At 39.9% G+C, this 27,367-nt stretch overlaps 1 protein-coding gene across 5 annotated transcripts in view; it reads left to right on the top strand.

Annotated features, from left to right (window-relative positions):
• The window catches only part of RAB3GAP1 (RAB3 GTPase activating protein catalytic subunit 1), a 41,203-nt gene extending 13,836 nt beyond the window's left edge, over positions 1-27,367 (top strand). For 2 of the 5 annotated variants that reach the window (XM_020779637.3, XM_078377120.1), the window contains 19 exons: positions 1-58; positions 1,681-1,780; positions 2,924-3,005; positions 4,337-4,405; positions 4,813-4,886; positions 5,367-5,459; positions 6,258-6,424; positions 7,272-7,370; positions 8,947-9,119; positions 10,489-10,543; positions 11,075-11,443; positions 12,048-12,185; positions 13,047-13,274; positions 14,048-14,144; positions 14,232-14,335; positions 14,427-14,542; positions 15,617-15,719; positions 21,862-21,882; positions 26,328-27,367. The exon at positions 1-58 is cut by the window's left edge and continues 108 nt beyond it. In XM_020779637.3, coding sequence (XP_020635296.3) covers positions 1-58; positions 1,681-1,780; positions 2,924-3,005; positions 4,337-4,405; positions 4,813-4,886; positions 5,367-5,459; positions 6,258-6,424; positions 7,272-7,370; positions 8,947-9,119; positions 10,489-10,543; positions 11,075-11,443; positions 12,048-12,185; positions 13,047-13,274; positions 14,048-14,144; positions 14,232-14,335; positions 14,427-14,542; positions 15,617-15,719; positions 21,862-21,882; positions 26,328-26,570 — 2,389 coding nt within the window. In that variant the 3' untranslated portion in view covers positions 26,571-27,367. The remainder of the gene's footprint in view (positions 59-1,680; positions 1,781-2,923; positions 3,006-4,336; positions 4,406-4,812; positions 4,887-5,366; positions 5,460-6,257; positions 6,425-7,271; positions 7,371-8,946; positions 9,120-10,488; positions 10,544-11,074; positions 11,444-12,047; positions 12,186-13,046; positions 13,275-14,047; positions 14,145-14,231; positions 14,336-14,426; positions 14,543-15,616; positions 15,720-21,861; positions 21,883-26,327) is intronic. The other 3 variants (XM_020779638.3, XM_078377123.1, XR_012082094.2) reach the window with 2 other exon arrangements.

Raw genomic sequence — 27,367 nt, 5'->3', positions numbered from 1 at the left:
AGTACCAAGCCAGTATACTCATGTATCAGGACTGTTGGACATCTTCAAGTCAAAAATTGTAAGTATAACTATGTGAATGCATGCCAAGAATATTTTTTCCACAGCAGTGAGTGATTGTAACTTTTATATCTATATGTTATACAGGCCAAAGGAAGGTATATGTGTAGAGCCTGCTAGTATGTGCGGACCTATCATTAGTATGATTTGAGCAAGTTCATATATTGCTGTTGCGGCTACTGAAAAATTTCAGTTATGTCATCTGAACAGAATATAACCTTAAGATTTTAAAAAATACTTTCTGTAGATGACTTGCTGAAAATGTGTGCTGTATGATTTGTTTATATGTTCTACTATTTCTGCTTATTTCATAGGCAGCAGTGCTTGGTACTATTTTACATTTTGCATGTTGGTGGTGTGTGAAATCTCTTTGTGATTTTTTTCTGATATGTTTTAAAGATCTTTGTTTCAAATAGGTATAGTACAACTAAGAGTTACATTGTCTTCCATATAATAAAACATCAGAGTAAAGTTACATGAACGAGGACAGCACTTCAGAGGACAGCACTCACCAGAGCACAGAGTGCTGTCCTCTGAAGATGCCGGCCACAGAGACTGGCGAAACGGTAAGAAGAACAAACTTCAGAACATGGCCAAAGAGCCCGAAAAACCCACAACAACCATTAGATCCCGGCCGCGAAAGCCTTCGCGAATAGATTAGACCTTTGTTTAACCGACAGTAGGGGGCATGGTGACGCTGTGGGCTAAAACGCAGAAGCCTTTGTGTGCTGCAGGGTCAGAAGACCAGCAGTCGTAAGATCGAATCCACGCGACGGAGTGAGCTCCCGTCGCTTTGTCCCAGCTCCTTGCCAACCTAGTAGTTCAAAAGCATGTAAATGCGAGTAGATAAATAGGTACCACCTTGGTGGGAAGGTAAACAGTGTTCCGTGTATAGCTGCGCTGGCCACGTGACAACGGAAACTGTCTTTGGACAAGCGCTGGCTCTACAGCTTAGAAACGGGGATGAGCACCGCCCCCTAGAGTCGAACACGACTGACTAAAATGTCAAGGGGAACCTTTACCTTAACCAACAGTACAATAAGTATTTCCTTATTGCTAGATACGATTTGATGTCATTTCAAATAAGATACTGTTCAGTGGAGTTAATTCACTCAGGGACCAGACCTCAAGTGCACATAAATATACTTGTATCCAGTCCTAATTGGCCAGTTATTTTTACTATTCTGAACCAGTGCCCCTGAGGAGTCTAAGGGGATACTTGTGGGCCCATCTGGGGCTTTTATTTCCTTTCCTCCATATCTGTAAAGTACTTCAAGTAAGCTGCAGAAGTCGGTTGCTATGAAGTTGTCTATTTATAGTACAAGCCTTCTGCTAGCAGACATTGTGAAACCAGAGGTTCTTGAGATTCCAGTTGCCATCAATAGATCAGCTTTTGATTGTGTGGATTTATTAGAGCTAGCTCACTTTAGTAATAAACAGTTTAGTTTGACTTGCAGGTGGATCAGAAAGACAACTATGACTAAACTTTCTGGAATTTTATTTGATGAGTTAAAGTATAGCAACATTGAAAAGGTATTCTTCACAGATACTTCTGCTACATAAGCTGGAGCAAAAATGTAAATAATTTTTTCTAACTTTTAATGTATTTCTTATGTATTCTAGGGCTGCCCATTAACCCCATTACCTCCAATTAATATAAGCATTAGACTTACATATGTACTTCAGGACTGGCAGCAGTATTTCTGGCCTCAACAACCACCAGGTAGGATGCTGTTTTTTTAAATATATAATGGAATTCTGTGGAACTTAAACCAGAAGTGACCTAGATGCCTCCCCCCAAAAAAGAGGGGATGCAAAAATAAAAACATTTTCCTTACACAGCAGTGACCATCCCTGTTATGTAAGAAATTGATTCTGAAATTGAGAAGAGTTTTCCAATAGTTCTAAATGTAATAAAGCCAAACTTTATAATAATGCCTTTCAGTACCACAACAGTATTCTTAAATTGCTTGCTGTTTTCTGGACCTGCCTCTACCATTCTACAGCAATGTAATTGCAGGTTATCTCTGCCAGACAGCTTTACTGATTTTTCTTGATTATGTTAAACCAAATAGTGGCTTAATTTCAGTGTATTTTTGCCAAGAAGTAGGATTAGTTTGCACATGGCAGATTCTTGTGTGTCACAAGTAGACATTGGCTGCTGTGAGTTTTTCTTTCAATGAAGCATGTAGAGATCTTTATTATGTGAATTCCAGCTTGCTCAACTGTGGTCAGGGCTGTGTGGAACTGTGGCACTGGACCTACGGATGAGTTTCTAAGCTTTCCCAAGCTTATGCTGTTTTCTTACAAATATCTGGTATGGAAAGGGGCAATCTCTGGGGTTGGGTTCCATTGACCTGTCCTGAATCCACTGGACCAAATCTGTTGTTGCTGTGGCAGTGAAAGCAAGCAGTTCCCCCTCTAAAGCAAGGCACATTGGGGTGCATGGTTCATTTTTAAAACTTCTGAGAGGTTTTCAAAGGGGCAACTCGTTTTTAAAATTCAGTGCATACTCCCTGCACTCATTGTTTTGAAGGGGATGCTGCTGCTGCTGCAGTGCCAAATTTCAGCAACTCAGGGATGAAGGCACATGTAGTCTGCATTCTGTCCATTCTGACCTGTTCTCGGTTACATTACTGATTCATAAATAATTTACATAAAACAATGTGTTTGATTATGAAGTTCTGTTGAAAATTTATGTGATGGAAATTTTTTGAATCTATTCCACTTGTAACATGGATGCTAAGACTATATATGGTGGCCATATCAACTTCCAAGTTTGTTTTGATTGCCAGGTCTTCGTTGATGATGAATAATGTTCTTCTTTCATGTTGTTGTGATGCATAAATATATGTTTTATTTATAGATATTGATGCTTTAGTTGGAGGAGAAGTTGGAGGCCTAGAATTTGGAAAGTTACCATTCGGTGCCTGTGAGGATCCTATCAGGTAAAATCTGCTATGAACAATATTCATGTTGTCTAGTCTAATATCTTGATTTGGGAAGCCAACCTCGCAATTATTTTTCCACACAGATACTTTGTTTACAGCAGTTTGCATAGGTAATTTGCCATGACATAATACATAGCTGATTAGTAAGGCTTTCCAATGCTGTTGCTATCCATGAGCTGAAGTTTTGTGGTGGTGTATATCGTTAGGTTTTTCTTCTATTAAGTGTGATTCTTGGATGCAAATACTTAATTAGAAAACAGATTTACTGTGAATGCTATATCTGTATAAGAGCTCTTAAATTATCAGTACATGATCAGGAAAATACTAAGTCTCAGTTGCATACATTTTGATAGGGGAAAGTAGAGTGCAAAGGGCTTGGTTCCCAATTTTGCTACTGTTGGCAGGAACAACAAAGTGGAATTCTATTTGGAATGTCCCTGTTGGTGGAAAGCAATGATAAAAGCCTTCCACTGATTGCCTCTTACTGCTGGAGCCCCTTGTGTCCTCTACTGCAGTGGTTCTTAACCCTTTTGAAAGAAACGCCCCCTTGAGCCATTGAGGAAGTTATCATTGCCCCCCTCCCCACGGTGATGATATCTTATTTATTTATTTATTTATTTATTTATTTATTTATTTATTTATTTATTTATTTATTTATTTATTTATTTATTTATTACACTTAAATCCAATGACCCCTGAAAACAAAATTCAATTCCAAGAAAATGAAATGCCCCCCAAAAGTAACATTTAATGATTTAGTTGCAAGCGAATTTTAAGACGCAAAAAGAAATATAAAAAGGGCATAAAAACAAACCACAATGCAGGAACTAAAAATTTCAAGGTGAAAACTCTGAAACTAAATTAAGATTGGAGGAAAATATATATTCATGCACACTGTAAAAAGACTGCAGCTATCTTAACAGGTTTGGCTTGCTCCAGCGCCCCCCTACCGCCCCCTTCTGCTCCAGCGCCCCCACGCCGCCCCTTTTCATTCTACCGCCCCCCTGAAAAATGAAATCGCCCCCTGGGGGGCATTATCGCCCACGTTAAGAACCACTGCTCTACTGAACTGTTCCAGAGGCTTCGGAAACTCTGAGGAATAGTGTGTGTTAAGGGGAGCTCTCCATTATGGGGTTTCAGAAAAAGGGATACAGTAATTGCTGTAAAAATATCCCTTATTTTCTGCCACTGGCATCTTTCATTGGTTCAAAAACCTTTTCGTAGTTCTGTTCACAAAAAGCCCTGTTTGAACCCAAACCAGTATCTGTACCTATATGATGGTTTCAGACCCCTGTTTACAAATGTACTCATGTCTGTTTTTTTTAAAGCGAACTTCATTTAGCAACTACATGGCCTCATCTAACAGAGGGCATAATTGTGGACAATGATGTTTATTCGTAAGTACATTCTTTTTTCTTTGGCTTTTGTAGTCTACATGTCTGAACTGTGTGCTTCAGAATTCTGTGTTATCTGGTAATTCATTCTGGTTTGTTAGGTCCTTGCTTTTTAGTAGAATGACTACAGAGATTCTAGCAGCAGCAGCAGCAGTAGGACTTCTGTGCTGTCGAGTCAGGGTCTGGAGCATTTGCACCTTATGGTGGTGCTCAGGGAAAGATTTGGGGTAGTCCTGAGGTACTGTTCTCCCCATGCCCCAGTATTCTTCCTGCGGGGACTGACCAAGTTTACCCAGTCTTTTGATAGTTCGGGACTTCAACATCCATGACATCATTGCTCCCAAACACCCTCTCTGGTTCAGAGCACAACAAAATTGATGGTAACATTCTTTATACTATTATTTTTTTAGGGACTTGGATCCTGTTCAAGCACCTCAGTGGTCTGTGAGAGTAAGAAAAGCTGATAATCCACAGTGCCTATTGAGTAAGCAACCCTGGATGTATTTATTTGTTTTTGTTTTTAAATTTATTTTGTATGATATATGTTTTAGTTTAAACTGCATATCACAATTTAAAATCTGTATGATCTTTGTGGGAAGATTTTTTGTGAGAATAATCAGCACAACATGGGTGCCCATGTTGTGCATTGCTTTCCATATAGATCCATCCTCTTGACTGTTACAAAAAGCATTGACTTCGGTTCAGAAAATTCCCAAGTGGTCTCCCAAGCAGCCACTGACAAGGCCAAACAACATGGCTGCATAATGTGCTCTCACATGGCCCAGTAGAAATGATGCTCACATGTATTGAAAGTCTTAAATAAAAAGTGATATCTTTCCCATCTTACTTAAATGTACTAGTTGTCTGGAATGTAGATTATACCACAATGAAAAAAAATGAATTTCCACAGAAAATTGAAATGCACACAGCTTGTTTTATTGTTGTTGTTTTTCTCCTATTGTAGGTGATTTTGTTACTGAATTTTTCAAACTCTGTCGCCGGAAAGAGTCAACGGATGAGATTCTTGGAAAATCAGCATTTGAAGAAGAGGGGAAAGGTAAAGGTTAATGAAGCTTTTGGGCTTTTTTTTTTTAATTTTTAAATTTTTATTATTATATAAGTTACAATCCTCTGACCACATAAAAAAAGAAAAAAGTAGTAATTAATAGTTACACTTCCAATAATTTTCTTATCTATAGTATACTAATAATATTTAAACATTTATATATTTTACTTCTAACCCTACAGTTATTCAAACTAACCAGCATTTCAGCCCATTTTCCATTTGATCTTCTGCACCAGAGGCCAACAAGAAATACCATACTTAGATTTATCTTGTTTTATTTCACCTCTATAGAGTTTAGGTCAGTTTTTCCATCAGAGCCAGTCTCCATATTCTGTTTTGAAATCTTATGAAGCTTTCTGTTCGAAAGGCATTTTCCCCCTTGTGCTTATGAAAGCAGCTAAGTGTTTATTCCTGTTGAAGCAAGGGCCATTTGTGAGACGTAATGGAAGCATGTGATTTGCTGTGTTAAAAATATGCTGATGTAAAATAATTTTCCTTTTCAGAGTATTTCTATTCCTTTTCTGCCTTCACATATTCTGTTACAACCTATTTTTCAGCGAAATATTTATGCCAAACTATTTATTATGCTGCTTTCTGTCTCGCTTGATCTGCAATTTGCTCTACCTTTTAGCAAGTTTGAGCAAGTTGCCTTTTAATTGCCTATATAGTCTTCTGGATTGTATACATCAGCCAGCACATGGCATGCTCAGATTTAGCCAAGTAGCATTGTGGTTTCATTTTTGATCATTGTATCTGTGGCTTCATTCTGTAACACCTTGATATTTACAGATGCTGATATAAGCCATGCTTTGTCAAAACTCACAGAACCGACACCAGTTCATATCCATAAGTTGTCAGTGACAAATATGGTTCACACAGCAAAGAAAAAGATTCGTAAACACCGAGGTATAGATGAGTCTCCATTAAATAATGAAGTGCTCAATGCTATTCTCTTGGTAAGTTACTATGTTGCATTTAATGGTGATGATTTGTATTTGTGTATTTGAATTTGTGTAGTCCTGCAGCCAGAAGTGCATTTGCCCAGTTTCACTGATGTGCCAAGTGTGACATTGAAATTGAATTGCAGCAATGTACTTGGGGAAGGGGGGCTCTAGAGATTTCAGTTTGTGGAAGTTGTTGCAGTGAGTCTGCAGACAGGAGTTCTAATCTTTGCTCTAACATTGATGTTCTGTTGTTTTCCCTGAATTCTAACTTGCTTTGGACCCAATTCTGAGTTATACCTCTTAGCTTCTAAAGATTTAAATTGTGTGAAATGAAGATAAGTAAATGTCTGCATCCTCTCCATGGAGGATGCAGACCCTGTCTTCACTAGAAGCCTCATCATGTGTCTCTCTATTAGTGAGGTGTTAAGAACTAAAACACATCACTGGAGCCTTTCAGTAGCATTACCCAGGATTTGGAACTTGCTGCCAAAATTTCAGTTATATAACTCATCAAGGGCGTTTGAGAAGGGAAATGAAAACAGCTGTCTTTAAGCATGCTTTTTGTGTAGTTGGTCACTGGTTGCTGACTGTTTTGCTGCTCTTGTCACTTATTTTTTTAAAAATTGTTTTATTATGTTTTTTATCATGCAAGCTGGCTTAAGGCTCAGTTTTTTAGAAAATGGAATATAAAAGATTTTAGAAAATACCTGGCCTTCTGGACAGCAGAGCAACTGCCTTCTGAGTATCTTTTAATAGTGCTTCTTTGACAGTGTTGTTGCAAATTTTAGTGTCTGTGAGAAATGACCAGAATGAGAAATACGTACGTTTGAAATCTAATGCTATTAATCTTCCCTTTAAGTATTTATTCCCTGATGCTGCTGATAAATCAGCAGATGGATCTGAAGCCAGAACTAGTGCATCAACAGGAAGTGTTCCACCCTCAGACAGTGAAGACTATGTAAGTTAAACTTCATGTGTGAGAAACATGTACTAAATTTTCATGTCTCAATAACATAAAAACAAAATGCAGAGATCTACTTGGACTTTGAATAGATAGGTATGGTAGCTGCTGGACATGAGATATTCGTATTCGTTTCCCAGGATAAACTAATATGAATATCAGCCCCAAAGGTACCTGAGCCATTTGGACCCTCCCCCCAGAACCGGCCAGTCCATTTACCATGCATGGCAATCATAGTTCGTGATGTACCAATCATAGAAGAAGGCTGACCGGCGCTTTCCTGCCTCCCTGCACACTCAGCAGCTGAGCGGAGAGACTTGTCATTTTGTCCCTTTGGCACAGCGGTCAGCTGTGCAGGGAGGTGGGGAAGTGCCAGCCAGACTACTTCCGTGATTGGTGCGCTGTCAATGATGACGACTGTGTGTGCTGTGTGTCTTTCCTTGGGAGACAAATATGAATATCCCATGTCTAGTGGCTGCCATTTTTAATGTAAAAGGATAATTTTTCATATACCTGCTCTTCAATTTGACACACTGCTTGTGTTTTGGAGGAAAAAATAGCCATAAAGACTTTTAAAGATCCTCATATACATAAATATGTGTGCAGGAATCCCATATAAACATACATGTGCAAACATACCCAGATAAGGAACAAAGCCAGTGTTAAGGTATCACAATTCCACGTGGCCCCTGATTGTTTCATCAACTCATGCTACGTGCCCCTCAGCTGCCATCAGTTGATTTCATCAGCAATACCTATTATTAATAATAGATGTCCGGACCATAGGTCATTTTAAAAGAACCAAGTAGAAATTATATATTGATACAGGTATTGACAGAACCAGTGATGTTAACTCCTAAACAAACGTTCTTCTTTATCCACCCTGCGATTCCCAGAAGCTCTGGCCAGCACTGCTATTGTTGGAGGCTTCTGGGAATTGCAGTCCAAGAACATGTGAGTTACCTTAGGCTGGAAACCACGGATACAGGATGTCCTCCACTTCATGAAAAAGGAACACTGATATTTACTGTGTAATGTCTGTTTTATGTAGTGAAAAAAATGCATCCTTGGAACTGCTAGGAGCAGAGATAGTAAATTGTTTTAGCATGTAGTTTCTTTTAGTACTTTCATAGACTGTGGGAACTAAAAAATTCCCACAATAAACAGTTTTGCAGTGTTGTGTGTTATCAGGTTAGAGGGATTATTTCCTACGTCTATCCCTCCCAGTACTCCTCCTTCGATTTTATTCCCATTCACACTGGCAGCTTAGGGATAAGCTTTCTTGCAGAGGGTTGCCCTTTCACATTAAGGGATTCCTTCTGAAGCCTCATTCACTAGTGTTCAGGCAAGCGGGAGAGGCAGTCTATCATATATGATGTCTGCCTTGCACTACAGAAGATGTCTCATGGTAAGTGCCAGTGTTCCTTTCTCTCTGGTTAACCCCAGTATTCTATTGAAGATAAACTCATCTGCTTTTGTAAATTGAACAATTTTAAAATGTAGTATTTCTTCACAATACAATTTTCATGCATTTTAATGGTTATTTCCCTCCATCCCTGATGCTTACATGTAGAATCTCTACATTCAGTTCAAATCTGCTCCTTCAGACAGTTTAACATACAAGTTGGCCCTCTGTCTTTGTATGATCAATTTTTACCATGGTGGCGTCAAAGGAGTTGCACATCTCTGGCAGGAATTTGTCTTGGAAATGCGCTTCAGATGGGAGAACAACTTCTTTATTCCAGGGTAAGCCTTCTTACTATCGTTTAGTTGTGGTTAACAGTAAATAATAGAGGTGTGCACCGATTGCATGGTTAGTTTGGGCCCTGATTTGATGCTTGAGAAAATGGTCCAGTTGGCTCAAATTGACTTAGAGACCATTCAGTTCGACTCTGGTTGAGCCAAACACTACTCAGGATTTGGCAATTTGAAAGTTCATGACTGTAATTGACGATCACTGGAATTTTCTAGAAAAGATGCAATTCTTCCTTGTTTCTCAGAATTACAAGTGTTTGTGTGTGATGTGTTTTTAAAGTTTGATTAAAAACTGGCAATTTAAAAAAATGCTTAATTGAATTCAGAATGTGTCATGCAGGGAGAGGAAATGAGTGTACTATAGTTGTGATGGTAAGTTGGGAAAGGCATAGGAGGAGGAGGAGGAAAAGGTCTCAAAAGCATATAGATGGGTGCAGAGCATCTTTTCTGTCCCTTGGAGGTGCTTGCTTATGGGTTTCCTGATCCCTCCCACTGAGCAGTACTGCTGCTAAATAGATTACATTAAGATCTTGTGTGCTGGTGACCTGATTGTAACTGAGAGAGTCATTGTGATCTGGCTGGGTGAGTTTGGTGAGTTGATCTAACCCAGCTTTGTCTACCTGGGATTTTCATGCAGCAAGATAAGAATATTTTTGTTCCCAGCAGGATATCTTTCTGACATAGGCTGGAAATTAAGGCCATAACCTGGTCCAGAGACACATACTGAAAGCAATGTTGATGTCTCATTCATTCTGCTACATCCAGCAGCCTCCTTGGCTGAGGTGGTAATGAGCAGAATGATGGAAGACAGCAAGAATGTAATCTTGAGAAGTGCAGTACTCATGCCTGAGTACTGCCTGAATTATGTTGGCTTTGGACTTCATGATCTCTTCATCCACCATGAATTTATTTTGGTTTGACCTTGGACTACTTACTACATGGGGTGAACATACTCTTAACTGGGATGTGGGGAGTAGTGGGATGGGATGTCTTGGAATGCAATGGGTAGTGATCTAGATATTAGTGGGATTGATTTGAATATACCATGTTGTTATGGTCAGCTTTCAGTCAAACCATGATTCCCCCTCCCACTGCTGTAGGACCAGAGAGCTCATTAAGATGGTTTGCTCCTTAAAATATATTGATTTGATTAATAGAGTCTTCTGGGGGAAATTCCAGTAATCCCAGCCTGTGACTCCAGTCAGACTATGAAATGGGGAGACAGGATATGTTACTGACAGATCATCGCTCTCTGCCCGGTCCATCATTGCGGACTGTATCTTGCAACAAGTTCTAGTTCATAATTGCTTTCTTCTATAATAGTGATGCTACCAGTAATGTAAATATAACTTCTTGCCAGGTTAGCCAGTGGTGCTCCGGATCTGAGATGTTGTTTACTGCACCAGAAACTTCAGGTAAATATCAGAAAATAATATAAGAGACAAATTTTTAATTTTTAAAACATTTTAAAATAAAACCTGTTACTTTATTATTATTATAAAAATAAAGAGAATTGTAAAATGATTGTATAATTACCCTTTTTTTTCTTGGATAGCGACTTGAGTAATAGTTGGTGTATTGTCTAAATAGTATATATTAAAATAACAACTATTTTTTCTGGTGTTGTCATTATCTATATCATAATATTAGCTTGAGTCCTAAGGAGATTTTCATGGAATATTTTGAAACACAGGCTTGGATCCAGGTTAGTGTGAGTACAACTCATGCTTCACAATTGTGTTTTCTGGACCCCTATTCCATCTAGGAAGTGATGATGTGGGTAGGCAGAATCACTAGAACTCTAAGCAGGGGCTTGTCATCTTGTGTGAGAGTAAATCTGGATTTATATTATCTGTTTTCATACAGCAGCCTAGTGAAAACACTGCCATTGTCTGTTCATGTGTTGTTATTCACAGAATACGTTTTCAATGTGCTCTCATTTCCAGATGTTGAATTGCTGCATTGAAAGGAAAAAAGCAAGAGATGAGGGGAAAAAGGGAAGTAGTTCTGATCGCTCTTCTGGTGACACTGGGAAAACTGACCTGATGGGTAGAGAATATCCTAAAGAGAGTGATAGAGAAAAAGGAGAGGTAGGAAAATCTTGGGAATCCTGGAGTGACAGTGAAGAAGAGTTTTTTGAATGCCTGAGTGACACTGAAGAGCTTAAAGGAAATGGACAAGAAGGTGGGAAGAAGGGAATTACAAAAGAAAGTAGCAAAGAGACTCTAGCATTAAAGCCAGAAGGTCGTCTTCATCAGCATGGCAACTTGACTTTGCTTCATCCCGGAGATCCTCTCTATGTTCCTATAACACAGGTAAGAGAGTGAGGCTTGGAGGTACTGTATACGTCTGATTGCCGGATACATACTGGCCTGTTTCAGTTCTGTGTAAGAAGTAAAAGGTCCAGATGGTGGTTTTATACAGACATTTACTATGGGTAATTACATTTTTCCCTGTCCATGTTTAGGATCTTTTGTTGAGAGACCCAGATGTATTTGACATTTTATTTCACATTTTCATAACTTGAATATAAGATAATCATCCCTAGACAGAGGTTACAATAATACATATAATGTAGTTCCACCCTACAAACAAATGTAGATTATTGAGCTTTAGGTTTTCTCACAATGGCAATCAGTCTGCCTCCATTACTGGAGTAGATTGTTTACTCTCAAGCTTTGTACCTCTTATATCCAAACTGGACAAACTATGGTTTAATTTATCATTATAAACAAAAATAATGCACTGTGTTTTGCAGTTGTAGATAGACATCAAATTTCTCTTCAAAATCAAGTTGTTGGTGATAGTCATAAAGAACGGTTTTGTTGAGTGTTGCTCACTCTTTAGTTTGTCACAGTGAATGGTACCAACCAAGAAGGGAAATCCCTATGTCAGTGCCTTCTCCTTTGTACTTTCCAGGAGCCAGCTCCTATGACTGAAGATCTACTGGAGGAACAGTCCGAAGTATTGGCGAAGCTGGGAACATCAGCAGAAGGAGCCCATCTTCGAGCTCGCATGCAGAGTGCTTGTTTGCTTTCAGATATGGAATCTTTCAAGGTAGGTTCAAGTTTTGAATACAGTGAGCTAGTAGACAAACTTATTAATAGACTAGCATTATTGGCACAGTTGGCAGCATCTTTCAACAGTAGTGTCTCTCGGCCATTGCTTGCTTTCTCTTTTGTTTTGTCTTTTGTTTTTCATTGTGTGCACCAGTAGTTAAAATGTTCTTATAGTATTCTGGTTGCTTAATTTTTCTGACTGTTCATTGATTCACTGTCCGCCATTTATGGAAACTAAGCTATCTTTCTTTCTCTAGTTTTGAATACCAACCCATCTGGAAGTTGGGGTATTTTATTGTAGACAAAGTGTGGTACGATGAATGATGTTAAGTTATAACCGGGAGATTTCTGTTGTTCTGTGTATGCCAATTAGGGCTCATAGGAGTTGCTGTCCAGCATCTGGAAGTACACAGTTTGGCCATTAATGTTTGAGACATCTCTCTACGTTTTTTACAAATTAAAATCAAAATACAGGGTTGACTAACTTCAGGTGTAGCTTTCAGACCAATTGCTACATTAACTTTCTGTACTCTCATCTAGACAATTAAAAATGTGGAAAAAATCTAGAAAACCTGCCAGAGATTAGATCTCCCCATGGAAAATATTTAACAGGAATCTTAATTCATGTATTTTCCGGAGCTGTTTTAGAAATTCGTACCCATAAAAATGGTTTCTTCTGCTGAGTCAAAATCTCTCATTTCAGCCATTTCATACACAGTCGCAAGTATGCATCTTTTAGAAACTTCAGCTGCTGAACTGCAGTGCCACCTGTGCCTTATCTTGCTAAACAGCTTTTGCTTGGGAAGGATCTGTAGAAGTAAACATGTTTTGTGTTTCTTCCCCTTCCCCTAAATCCTAGGCTGCCAACCCCGGTTGTTGTCTGGAGGATTTTGTGCGATGGTATTCACCCAGAGATTACATTGAAGAGGAAGTAATCGATGAAAAAGGGGAAGTAGTTATCAAGGGAGAACTGAGTGCTCGAATGAAGATTCCAAGCAACATGTGGGTTGAAGCATGGGAGACAGCAAAGCCAGTTCCAGCGAGGAGGCAGCGACGACTCTTTGATGACACACGTGAGGCTGAGAAGGTAACAGGATTTTTGAGAAGTTACGTGGACACTGATTTTTACACAGTACATTACTAGTGGCATAATCCACTTGTAAATCTAGCTTGTCTGCTCTGAGGAATATTTTTGGTATTGTTCATAATACTAACAAACCATGCAAGCTCCTTTCAGTGGTGGATTAAGGCATGAATTATGTTCTAGAGGTAGAATCCTCCGAGGTGGCATTCATTTTGTTTGTGGAAACATGCCAAAGGTACTTGAAGTAATTTTAGAGACCGGTAACTTTAGAGTTAAGGGCTTTGTGAACTCTTACTTGGCAGTAATTGTAGTAGTTTTTCCTTCCAACCCTGTTTTTGTCCTTTATTGATTCCAAACAATTTCCCTTCTTTTTTTTAGTGTTTACCATTTTGTCCTCAAACAGCCCCTCCATCCAGAGACTGACAAGTCAAAGTGGTTTGTAGTGGTTTTTGTTTGGGCTCTTGCAGTGTCTCTTGATTGATTTAAATAGACAGCTGAACTAGACATGCTTGCTATGGCACTTTCAGTATGGTTTGAATAGTTAGAGTTGAATCATTTTCAGATGTGCCAGATTTTGGGCAGAATTATTATTTTCTCTCCATTTAAAGACCGTGAAATATAATGGCAGAAGATACATTATTAGAGCTTATTCTAATAGCGAAAGTATGTGAGTTTTAAAAAACCCAGGAGTTGATTCTGTTTTAAACAGTCAAAGTCCCTGTATATTTTTGATAAGGAAATAGTGTGGTGATCTAACCTTTTTACCATGTCTTCAGGTCTTGCACTATTTAGCAGTTCAGAAACCAGCAGATCTTGCAAGGCACCTTTTGCCTTGTGTCATCCATGCAGCTGTACTCAAGGTAAAGGAAGAAGGTAAATAGCACTTGGAGAACAATGCAGTATGGTTGAAATAAAGGGAAAGCTATTACTATAATGCACTTTATTTTTCTTTCCTACCAGAATCGGTGGAAGACATTTCTTCAGTAAAGAAGATAATCAAACAAATAATCACCAACTCCAGTAAAGTTCTACGTTTTCTAAATCCAGAAGACAAAAAACTAGAAGTAAGGTGTCTTTTCCCCTTAATGATATGTTTGGGAAAGATACCTTCTAAGATGTTTGGCAGCATGGAAAATATTTTCTTTTCCAACACAGGAAATCATTGGTCAGATTATGAGTGTTGAAGCAACGATTGCCCGAACAAGGTCACTGAGAGCAAAATTTGGGGTAGATAAATGTGATCAAGAAGAAGAGCGCAATGATCTTGAAAGGTAAATTATTTTGAAACCTTTTTCTTCTGCAGTTCACCAGAGCCATTTCAGACTTCAGTTTTTCTTGTATCTACTTTCTGAGCACTGTATCTGCTTTTTGAATGTATTGGGTTCTAGACATGTAGTCTTTTTTTAAATCCTAACTCTATTCTGGAGTAAGGAAACATGCCTCAAAAATCAGTTTTGCATAACAGGAATAGAAGTGGGCAGATACTGTACATAGTTTTGGACTAGAGCTCCCTCCCTGGGAAGTTCTGCAATTTTGGTCCAAAAACACAAATTGTATACCTCTATTACTTGGGGGCGTGGTGGCACTGCAGGCTAAACCGCAAAAGCCTGTGCTGCAGGGTCAGAAGACCAAGCAGTCGTAAGATCAAATCCACGCAACAGAGTGATCTCCCGTCGCTTGTCCCAGCTCCTGCCAACCTAGCGATTCGAAAGCATGCAAATGCAAGTAGATAAATAGGGACCACTTCGGTGGGAAGGTAACAGCGTTCCGTGTCTAAGTCGCACCGGTCATGTGACCACCGAAGATTGTCTTCGGACAAAACGCTGGCTCTATGGCTTGGAAACGGGGATGAGCACCGCCCCCTAGAGTTGAACACGACTGGACAAAACTTGTCAAGGGGAACCTTTACCTTTACCTTATTACTTGGAGAGGGCATTTTGTATGAGGGAGAGTTGGGATTGCCAGGAAAGTGCAATCACAGATCTGTAGGTAGCAGAACTGAAGAAATTAAACCATTCTGATTACAAAATACTTCCCAGATCTGTAAGTGTACAGAGGTAACAGCGTACATCTTGAACACTTCATGCCTCCAGTATCAGAAGCTTTCAGTTAGTTGCACAGAGCCGAGCAAGCAAAATATGGGAGGATAGATGGTGAACACCTCACATATGACTAGCTCAGCCCTGAGTTAGCCTCTGGATGTTGGTGCCTGTTGAATATCTTTTGTTGGTGATACCAGTATTGAAAAGTGTTTGAAGAAGCAAGCCCTCTTTTGTTTTTGTTTGTTTTTTATAAGTTGCCTCTTTTGCTGAACCCCCTCCTTTTCTACCCTTTTGTGTTGACAGATTTGTGAATTCTTTTCTGGAACAGCCAGAGGTGTCTGTCATTGGTGCTGGAAGAGGACCTGCTGGTGTTATAATTCGCAAGCTTTTTGTGAATGCACAGAGGGTAAGGAGGACTTTTTATAGCAGGTAGACTTAATTAGTCTTTTTTCAAAGGATAATATTTGAAACTCTGGCTTCGAAATTGTTGTTCTGCAGGTAAGGATACTGTTAACTATATTTTCCAGAAAGGTGGTTGTGATCGTCTGCCACAAAAACAAGGAAATCCAGTGACAGCTTAAAAAACGGAAGAAATTTATTACAACATAAGCTTTCATGAGCCAGAGGGCACTTGATCTTACCCTCTATTCATTCTGTAAATACCCACCCATTATTACATATCATGTTCAGTTGAAGGTTTTGTGCATATCCTCAGGCTCCAGTGTCTCAGTAAATTGCAGCTGATAAAATCCTAAAAGACACATTGTTTCAGCAATATTGATGTGGTATAATGCCTTGTTTCCCCGAAAATAAAACCTAACCTGAAAATAAGCCCTAGTATGATTTTTCAGGATGCTTGTAATGCAAGCCCTACCCACAAAATAAGCCCCAGTTAAGTGAAACTCTGCCCTCCACCACTGTGCAGCAACCAGAAGATGACATGACTATATTTAAATAAATGCAGATGGCCGTACTTGAAAAAAAATCCCCTGAAAATAAGCCCTAATGTGTTTTTTGGAGCAAAAATTAATATAAGACCCTGTCTTATTTTTGGGGAAACACGGTAACCTATGCTATGCAGATTCACCATGATCTTGGAGCTGCATAATTGTGAGCGGCAGACCGATGGACTTAAATCCCAGATTTTTTGGTTCATTGAAATAGATGCACACAGTCTATGCAACTGAAGCTACCATTCCATGTTACAAGTGTCAACTGACAATCAGTACCATCTGCACAAAATGACAGGCTGGCAGGGCCCTCCCTACCCCAGATAAAGATTTTTAAAGCATCTTTCTTTTTGAACATACTAGTTGTGAGGAGGAGACAGGGAGTGAGCCGTCCCCTCAAGAGCCTAGTATAAAGCAAGCAAGGGAAATATTGAAAGCAGAAAGGGAAGTAGAAGCAGAACAGGTGAGAGAACAAGAGGCAGAGGCTCGCGCTGGAAAGAAGAAAGATGACAGACGCGCGGGGGAGTTAGGAGTGATTCGAGGAGGAGAAAGTCACGAGAGGAAGAAATGGTTAATTCCATTAGAGGGAACCAAGACAAGAGATAAGAGAGAGACAGGAGAAGAAAGGGAGAGTTTTTCTTACTACCAAAGAAGGTGACGAATCTAAAGAGACAGAGTAACCATATTTAAAGAAAATGTAACCGAGAAAACAGATAAAGGCATCCAAGTATTCTCTATACCTAGAAAAAGAGCCTCCACCAGTGTGGATGAAGAAAGAAAAGAGATTCTAGCCAAAGACCGAACAAGATCCATAATACCAGGTTTGAATCCTGAAGAATGGACAGTCTTGGTTTACCCCAAGGGTTGAGGTCCGGAGTGGCAAGTACATCAAATAGACCTGGACGCAGCGAGAGAGAAGCTGATAGAAGGAGAATGGGCTCACCATCCTTGTTGCAGGACCCTGTGTGCTGTACGCAGCCGGTACCTGAGGCCCCTAGCAGATCAGGAGAAGGCAGCAAAAACCTACTACAGTGGTGCCTCGCATAGCGAGGTTAATCCGTTCCGGATTAACCCTCGCTATGTGAAAACATCGCTGTACCGAACGGGGAAGTTCCAAATGGGCAAAAAACTCACCGTTCAGCGATGTTTCCAGGGTCCGGCAGCCATTTTCGCGCCCTCGGTAAGCGAGGGCAGGGCGCGAAAACTCTGCGTGCGGCCATTTTGGGGCTTCTGGCGGCCATTTTGGAGCCACCGAACAGCTGATCCGCGGGCATCGCTTTGCGAAGATCGGTAAGCGAAATGCTTACCGATCTTCGCAATGCGAGTTTTGCCCATAGGGGCCATCGGTATGCAATCACATTTGTGATTGCAAATACCTCATCGCTATGCGATTTTGTCGTTCTACGGTGCACTCATTAAGCGAGGCACCACTGTACTAAAAGATATTAATAATGAAAAATCCTTGTTGTGCTTTTGGGAGAGTTCCCCTCCCCAATTATCTTTATGCAGTTCAACTGAGTTAAATAAAGACGAAGTTACTAGTTATGTTAATAAAAGTTTGTTTATTAATAATTCTGACTCATCTTTTGTATTAGCAGAAGAGGAACAGACAAAGGTGAATAACGAACCTCCTCACACTAGTGAAGAGTACAAAAACAATTCTGCTGCATCGCTGTAGTAGTATTACTCTCCAAGCTTTGTTTTCTTCCCCACGCTGCAATAATATGGATTGTTATTCTGTGCTAACTCAAGTTCTTACAAATGGAGTACCTTTAATTATGTTTAAATTCATTTAATAATTATTTTTTAATACTGTAATTTATTTTGTAAATTTTAAAATCTTAACTGTTTTCTTAAAATTCACATGGTAAGCCCACTTGGGTAGTGTAAAGGAGAGAGCAAGACAGAAAATAAGCAAGCAAGCTTGCATATAGATATGATTCAGGTTAGTAACCTGTGAATCTGCAATGTATATCCTTCTTATGATGTTGACTTAAAAAGCAGTTAGAAGTAACTTAACGTCATCTTTCTCTTAAGAGTTTTGTTTCAGGACTACAAAATAACCAAAACCCTGGGTGGAAAGTGCTGAGGATTTAAGAAGATTTCTTTATCTGTAGCTCTCCCTCACTTTTCAGGGTGGTTGGACTAAATAGCTTTCAGCATCCCTTTGTTCTGTGTGGGTTTTAATTCGATGCTGTAATGTGCAAGCATAGCTCTACTTGCATTGCTTAGATTGGTTCAGAAACAAACAAATATAGGACTGTTACTTTCCCATGATCAACTATCCAGCCCGAAAGTAGTGATGATGTTGGAACTCTCTACAATCTGAGATACCTTACCATATCCATGCTGCCTTAGTTAAGAACTATTGAGGGTTTTGCCATTTTTGAACTTGAGTGAATATGTTAATTCCATAATGCAAGATGTTAAACTATAAAATGGTGATTTTTTTTTCCTTTGTTAAAAGAATTCCATTTCATTTGGAGAAGACTATCACTCTTTAACTGAAAATCTTCTAAATGTCTTCTGTGCGTGAATCCTGAATGTCTTTATCCTTCATTGTGTCTTACATTCTTTCCCATCTTTGTTTCTGTTTTACTATTTGTATCTCACAAAAACTAAGGCGTTGGACAGCACCAGTGTAGGGAAAGAGTAAGATGACATTCACATTCCTCTCTGTTTTTGAAAAAAAGAACACTAGTGGGGCAGAGTTGGGTGGCGTGGGGTTGTAAATAGGAAAGCATCCTTCTAAAATAGAGATAAATTAGAGTGAGTTTAAAAATGTCTTCCCAAATGGAGAAACAAACTCCAGAGCAGCAAAGTCTAAGAAAAATATGACAGAAACCTATCAGATTGCTGGAGCCACTTATTCAGCTTTAGCTCCTATCAAAATTGCCCCGTTGTTAACTTTTCTTTTTTAACAATGTATTGGCTATTCTTAAACTTGTTTCTTGTGCAACCCACTATCAAAACAATCCACTGAGTTAGTTTTTAAATATAAGCCATGGAATGTACTCTTTCCCACCTCACATTTCTGGTTGTAGTGGCAGAATACAATTCACCTGTCTTGCCCTTGATATAAATCTGGAGTGGCAGCTCTGTAATTAAATCTTCATCAAAATGGAAAAAATTGCAGTACTTGACAAAGCACCTATTATGGATCAATTTGCTCCCTTCAGGGCAGTTGTTTTATGAAATGATTATAGAAGTTGATGCAGATTGTAGCTCATTTACATGTATAAAGGTCTGGCCTGTATTAAACTGAATCAAATGAAATTTTGCTAGTACAAAATCACACATTTATATTGCATCAAGTAGCAATGTCTAATGTTTTACTATCTGACATAGCAGCTTATGGAATGCATGCATTCGTTTAAGAATCCTTTGCTGTTGACTCAGAAGCTGAGGACTTGAGAATATTTTTAAGGGTTGTGTGGAAATCCAAGGAATAGCAGGGCATTGAAGAAGAAGAGAGGAAGACTATTCAAGTGGAATGAGGTCAGGTGAAAGTCTAAAAAGGGACAGGATTGCATGTGGCTGTTGGCTCACATTCACAAGAGTTTAAAAGTAGCCTACCAAATATGTAGCTATATTTCTCTAGCATTAAAAACTTTTGGGTGCATCATAAGTCCAAAGTGCTGCTTACACATACAGGCAGCATTTCTGCTTATGCACAAGTGTAGGGTTAACAGTACTTCTAGCCAGGCTAATGCTTCCTGTGACTATGTAGTCATCTGTGTGCATGTGTGTGTCTGTGTCATGGGATATGTTGTAAAGGTCCAAGTACCTATAGTGGGGGAGTCCTAAAGTGTACAGGTTTCTCAGAAATGCCTTGTTTCCTGACATTGTGTGTATGTGTGTAATGTCACAGGAAACTTGTACACAAATTTAGTGGACTAGAAAGCATGCATTATTGTCATATTGGTGAAAGCATGTGCTACTGCAGTGGTTCACAACCTTGGGTAACCCAGATGTTCTTGGACTGCAAGTCCCAGAAAGCCCAGCCAGCACAACAAGTGGTGGAGACTTCTGGGAGTTGCAGTCCAGGAACATCTGGGTTATCCAAAGTTGGGAATCACTGTGCTACTGAATGAATACATGACGATCATTCGCATATATTGAGGTTATGAAGTGAAGCCCATGTGATACAGGCAAGTGAAGTAGAAAAGAGGGTCAGGAAAGGCCACTTGCATAGACTGCCATCCACTTGTGGCCAACCATCATGGCTGATACTTTAAATAAGCGTGGAATAATATTTATGTATATCCTATCCTTCCTTTCCAGCAACTGGAAGTGGCATCATACAGTTTTCCCCACACTACCTTCTACCTGTACAAAAATATCATGAATTATATTGAGCTGAGAGAATAATTGGTGTAAAGTGCCTAGCAAACTTCTTGAGCCGATTAGGATTTGAACCTAATCCACCTAGTCTGATACTCTGGTGAAGACTACCCTTTTAAGGGGCCTGACAGTTCAAGACTATGATAGTTTTTCATGCCAGAGCAGAAATCTCTGTTAAAATGTATCATTCTATAGGACAATAAATCAACATTCATTTCTACATTGATGGTAATAAAGTATCTCCTGCCTTGGTGACTTTGCAACCAATTATAATGAAGGCAAAAAAATTATCCTTTCTAGGAAAATACTTTTGTATAACAAAAAAATTGGTAATAGTTGCTGATAAAGACACCATCCTTGGGAATACGTCTGAGTGATTTCTATGAGTGCATTAGACAGCAAACAGAATCCTGGATTTTCTTTATGTCTCAGATCACCTGCCATCAGATGACTGCATAAAATGGAAGATGGTATTTGTTTTTGTTTAAAGCCTTTTTGACTCAAACCCTTAAGGATGACTGCATATATCAATGAATCTTATACAGGCATTGCTTCTGGCCCTTGTTAATTTCAACATCAATTGTAGAATTATTTCAGAAGAGTACCCTGTTTCTCCAAAAGTAAGACAGGGTCATTTAAATTTTTGCTCCAAAAATGCATTAGGGCTTAGTTTCAAGGGATGTTTTATTTTTTTTCACGTACAACAATCTGTGTTTATTCAAATACAGTCATGTTGTCTTCTGGTTGCTGCACAGTGGTGGAGGGCGGGGTTTCACTTAACTGGGGCTTATTTTTGGGGTAGGACCTATATTATGAGCATCCTGAAAAATCATACTAGGGTTTATTTTCAGGTTAGGTCTTATTTTAGAGGAAATGGTATTTATTACAATGAATACTACAGCTGAAATAAATGAGGCAGCTGCCACATTCAAATGAGGGTTCCTGTGTCTATCTGTTGCTAGCACTGGACATCCATAGCAAGTTACATTTACTTGATGAATAAAGAAAAAAATTATAGGTTTCTAGTAAGCTATTTTAATCTTGTCCTCTGTACAAATTGTGTATTTGTGTTTTGCCATTTGCTTGTGTGTTTTCAGTGTTTATCATCATTCCACTTAATAGCAATATACATCTGAATACAAGGGCATGCTGACTTTTAAAGCAGATAGTTCTAAAACCTCTTTAACCCCGCGTGAGTCATCGCTGACTTGCCTTTCTTTCTATCTTTTATTACTGATTCTCTTCCTTATCCAGCTGACTGAATCTTCTGAGGAGGTAATTAGATTTTTCCCTAATATTCTAGTCATCTGCCTAACATCACATAGTTGCTTAGCAGTGAATGCTGTAGCAGCATAGTATAATGGCTTGAGTATTACTGATCATTTACATAGTCCAACCATACGGATTGCTTCATCTTTCCAGCTTCCAGCAAGGTTTTATGAAGTCACAGTGGTTTATGGAAAAATGTATGACTGAAAAATTGCAGATTCAATTGTTGGAATTAAAAAACAGCAAATGTGAGAAACATTTTGAAGTTTAAGGAGTTCACAGATAATTGTCTTGCTTGGAAATAGTTATCTGTGGCTTCTTAGGGATCTGACTTTGGGTCTTGGTGACCAGTGTGATCAAGCATAATGTAAAGAAATCCACAACTACAAACTCTTAAAACTCACAAAAGTATTTGTCCCCATTACTTGCAGAGCACAGTTCCTTTTTGGCTATGCTTGTGTGTGATGGTAGAAGCAGATTTACTGTGAACAGTTGCCTAAGACTGACCTTCAGAATTAGAATATTCCTAACCTTTTGAAAGTAATTTAAATTTGTATTCACAAAGGCTTTCACGGCCGGGATCTAATGGTTGTTGTGGGTTTTTCAGGCTTCTTGGCCATGTTCTGAAGGTGGTTCTTCCTAACGTTTCGCCAGTCTCTGTGGCCGGCATCTTCAGAGGACAGCAAACTGTGCTCTGGGTAGGCTTGAGAGTGGAGTATTTATGGCTGTGAGAAAGCTAGTTTGTGAGATAGGCTATTGTCCTAATCAGGAGATGGTTGATTAGTGTGTTTTGTTGTGGGTGTATTGTTTTGATAAGGAGGGGAGATTATCTGTCCCTGTGGTTGATGGGTGTCATTAGCTGGTCTTTTGTGTGTAGTAATCCCCTGACCTTGTGGCTGGGTGGAGTTCGTTGACCTTTTGCACTCTGTGTTTTTGAGAGCTGGGAGCCAGGTTTTGTTGAGCTTCATACTTTCCTCCTTCCGGTTGAAGTTTTGTTGATGCTTGTGGATTTCAATGGCTTCCCTGTGCAGTCTGACGTAATGATTGCTGGTGTTGTCCAGTATTTCAGTATTTCGAAATAAAATTTCATGTCCAGTTTGGTTTAGGGCATGTTCAGCTACTGCAGATTTTTCTGGTTGTTTTAGTCTGCAGTGTCTCTCATGTTCTTTGATTCTGGTGTGGATGCTTCGTTTTGTGGTTCCAATGTATACCTGGCCACAACTGCAAGGTATCCGGTATACTCCTGCAGTGGTGAGGGGGCCCCTTCTGTCCTTTGCTGACCGTAACATTTGTTGTATTTTTGTGGTGGGCTTGAATACTGTTTGTAAGTTGTGTTTTTCCAGAAGTTTCCCCATGCGGTCTGTGACCCCTTTGATGTATGGCAGAAATACTTTGTGGGTGGCTGTTTTTTCTTCTTCTTCAGTTCGGTGTTGTTTTCTTGGTTTGATGGCTCTTGTGATTTCATTTTTGGAGCAGCCATTTGCCTGTAGGGCCCAATTCAGGTGGTCGAGTTCAGTGTTGAGAAACTGAGCTTCACAGTTCCGATTTGCACGGTCTACCAGTGTTTTGATTAGGCCTCTTTTTTGCCGTGGGTGGTGGTTGGAGTTTTTGTGTAGGTACCTGTCTGTGTGGGTGGGTTTTCTGTAGACCTTGTGTCCCAGTCGGAGGTCAGTTTTGCGTAGGACCATGACATCTAGGAACGGGAGTTGGCCCTCTGTTTCTTTTTCCATGGTGAATTGTATATTTGGGTGGATGCTGTTGAGATGTTTGAGGAATTCTTCCAATTTTTCTTCACCGTGACTCCAGATTGTAAAGGTGTCATCCACATATCGGAACCAGTGGGTGCGAGGGCTGCCGAAGCCAGGGCAAGTTTTTCAAAATGCTCCATGTAGAAATTTGCTATAACCACCTAGACTATATGGACTCCCCAAAATCCACAAGGACTCTACCCCGCTCAGGCCCATTGTAAATGCCATCGGCTCCCCAACATATGAATTAGCCAAACACCCAGCAACCCTTCTACAGACCCACATTGGACAAACCTCATCCTACATCAAAGACTCAGGGCATTTCATAAGCAAGATCAGCACCCTAAAACTCAACCCTGGGGATAGACTGGTCAGTTTTGATGTAGTATCCCTGTTCACTAAGGTACCAGTAAAGGACACCCTGACACTCATCCAGCAGATATTCCCAGAAGACATCAAGGCCCTCTTCCAGCACTGCCTTACAACCAGCTATTTCCAGTGGGATAATGAATTCTACGAACAGACAGATGGAGTGGCCATAGGCAGCCCTCTCAGCCCGGTTATAGCCACCCACAAACAAAGTATTTCTGCCATACATCAAAGGGGTCACAGACCGCATGGGGAAACTTCTGGAAAAACACAACTTACAAACAGTATTCAAGCCCACCACAAAAATACAACAAATGTTACGGTCAGCAAAGGACAGAAGGGACCCCCTCACCACTGCAGGAGTATACCGGATACCTTGCAGCTGTGGCCAGGTATACATTGGAACCACAAAACGAAGCATCCACACCAGAATCAAAGAACATGAGAGACACTGCAGACTAAAACAACCAGAAAAATCTGCAGTAGCTGAACATGCCCTAAACCAAACTGGACATGAAATTTTATTTCGAAATACTGAAATACTGGACAACACCAGCAATCATTACGTCAGACTGCACAGGGAAGCCATTGAAATCCACAAGCATCAACAAAACTTCAACCGGAAGGAGGAAAGTATGAAGCTCAACAAAACCTGGCTCCCAGCTCTCAAAAACACAGTGCAAAAGGTCAACGAACTCCACCCAGCCACAAGGTCAGGGGATTACTACACACAAAAGACCAGCTAATGACACCCATCAACCACAGGGACAGATAATCTCCCCTCCTTATCAAAACAATACACCCACAACAAAACACACTAATCAACCATCTCCTGATTAGGACAATAGCCTATCTCACAAACTAGCTTTCTCACAGCCATAAATACTCCACTCTCAAGCCTACCCAGAGCACAGTTTGCTGTCCTCTGAAGATGCCGGCCACAGAGACTGGCGAAACGTTAGGAAGAACCACCTTCAGAACACGGCCAAGAAGCCTGAAAAACCCACAACAACCAGTAATTTAAATAGTTAGGTAGACCTTCTTTTAGGAAAAAGGCAGAGGGAATTTACTTTGATTATGGTGCACACAACAGCCATCTGTTAGATATATTCTGACTTTGATTCCAGCATTTAGAAGGTGATTAGACTCAATGGCCTTAAAGGGCCTCCTTTTCAACTTCATTACTCTGGGATTCTATAACAGTTTTTAACTTGTTGGAGCCATAGTACTGATAATTTGAAACTCAGAGTCATAGTTCAGTGCAAAACACATGTTCTGCTGCAGAAGGGCCCAATTCAAAATTATACCTCCATTTAGAAATCTTGTGTAATTAGGATCCCTGCCTCATATTTGGACCATATGGACTTAAGGTCCACTTGCCAGAAGGTCATATCATGTGTTTAAACTCGTATATCAAGTTTTGATTAATGTTAGTTTCCTTGATACATGCCAGAACGTTACAGAACTCGAAACTCTTACAGTCTAATAATGTTTGACATTCTAGAACAGGGGTCTAAAACATGTGGCCCCGGTGCCATTTGCAGCCCGCCGGATGATAGTTTCTGGCCCCCACCTTGCCTCCCCCCGCAAAGCACCACGTGTCCTCTGCTGTCAAGAGTTAAAAAAAAGCCTTGCCTCGCTCGCTGGCTGCCTCCCAAGACAGCATCTCTTGCACCCTCTATCCAGAACTGCAGCCTGCCAGCCGGCCTGCCTGTTGTGGTGCTGCTGCTGTGTGCCTTTTTTTTTGAGGGGGGACCCTTAGAGGAAGGTTGCTGGACCTGTTTGTGTGTGTGTGTGTGCACGTGCACCCCTCCTCCTCCTCAGAGCCCCAGTCAGGCTAAGGAAACTCCTGGGTGGCTTCCTTGGGCTCTTGCTCTGCTTGGCGGAAAATCTGATGTGGCCCAGCCTCACCCAGACTCTGCCTCCAGCGGGCCCCAGGTAAATTGAGTTTAAAACCCCTGTTCTAGAATACTGTATATAAAACATGTTCATTTTATTGTTACAAAGACCAATCCAAGCCTGCTTCTGTACTTCATTGATAGTCTGTGGTGCCCAGTATTTAATGCCTCTAAGCTAGCACTAGCCTGTCTTGCAGAAGGACAGCACACTTCCGCATAAAGTATTTGCTTGAACACCAACACTTAAAAACATAGTGAATGTGTGCTTTTTCTGTCATGCTCATTTCTTCTTCTTGCATATATGTGTGCAGGGCTGCTTCTAAACATCCAAACCTTGTTTATGTATGTAGTCCTTGTTTTATCCCCTACAGTTCTTCTAAAAAACATTTATGAAGGGAAAATGTCTTAGTGTTGTGTATTTTTCTATTTTTAATAGGTTGTGGCAATGATGCCCCTTGACGATGAACTAAAAAGATCTGGCTCCATGGATGAGAAACGATTGAATTCTGGGGTGGTCACAGATTTCCCACCTCCTGCTGGACGAGAAGTTATTTTACGTACGACCATCCCACGGCCTGCCCCTTACTCTAAAGCTCTCCCTCAGCGGATGTACAGTGTCCTTACAAAAGAGGATTTCCGACTTGCTGGTGCCTTCTCATCTGATACAACATTCTTCTGATACCACCATTTAGTCTAATGCTCTTGCATTTTGTGGAGTGGAATAGTATTTTACCATGGAAGTTTATGTACCCTGTAGGATATTGCTCTGTCCAGTTCCCTAAGATTGAAAATAATCGTTTTATAAATTAATGCTCAATTCTCACAAGATCAACATCTATGCCAAACAGATTTCTCATATCAGAATTTTAGCACAATCTTTCCTACCCAGATTGCATACCTGAGGAAGTTGTCTAGCTATTGCATTAAGAGGGCTTTTGTGGGATGTTGGCAAACAGGATCACTTGTCTTCAGGTACCAAGCCATTCCTGTTTCTCCTGCCAGTCTGCCCACAGTGATAATGGACATATTGGAGAACTGTATATTATTTACCAAGTGCAAAAGCTAGATATGGTGATACTTGTAGAATTCCATAGCCTTGTCTAGATGTTTGCTTTGTTCAGTTTTATGGCCAGCTAAATGAACATTGTGTAATACTACCCTAAATGGATTTCAAACTATTTAAAATCCCTTAAATATTAGGCTACATAAAATGCAGCTCGTTTGTGGAATTGGTTTGCTTTGTTACTTTACTAAAAATTGGGCCAAAATGTACTTGTTCTGCATCATATAATATGCTCTAGAAAACAAAAAAGAATATATGGTTCACTGTAACTCACATTGCCACAACATACAACCAATATTCATAACATGGGATGAACTGTATTAAAACCTTATGGACCACCGGCTTTGAACTCTAAATACTTTAATTTTGTTTACATGTGTACTGAAAGAAAAGTAAAGGAGTATTTTAATTGA

This window comes from Pogona vitticeps, chromosome 1 (assembly GCF_051106095.1).
Source record: "Pogona vitticeps strain Pit_001003342236 chromosome 1, PviZW2.1, whole genome shotgun sequence".
NCBI classification, from domain to species: Eukaryota; Metazoa; Chordata; class Lepidosauria; order Squamata; family Agamidae; genus Pogona; species Pogona vitticeps.
The sequence above is the reverse complement of the archived record's forward strand: the minus strand, read 5'-3'. Positions and strand labels throughout refer to the sequence as shown.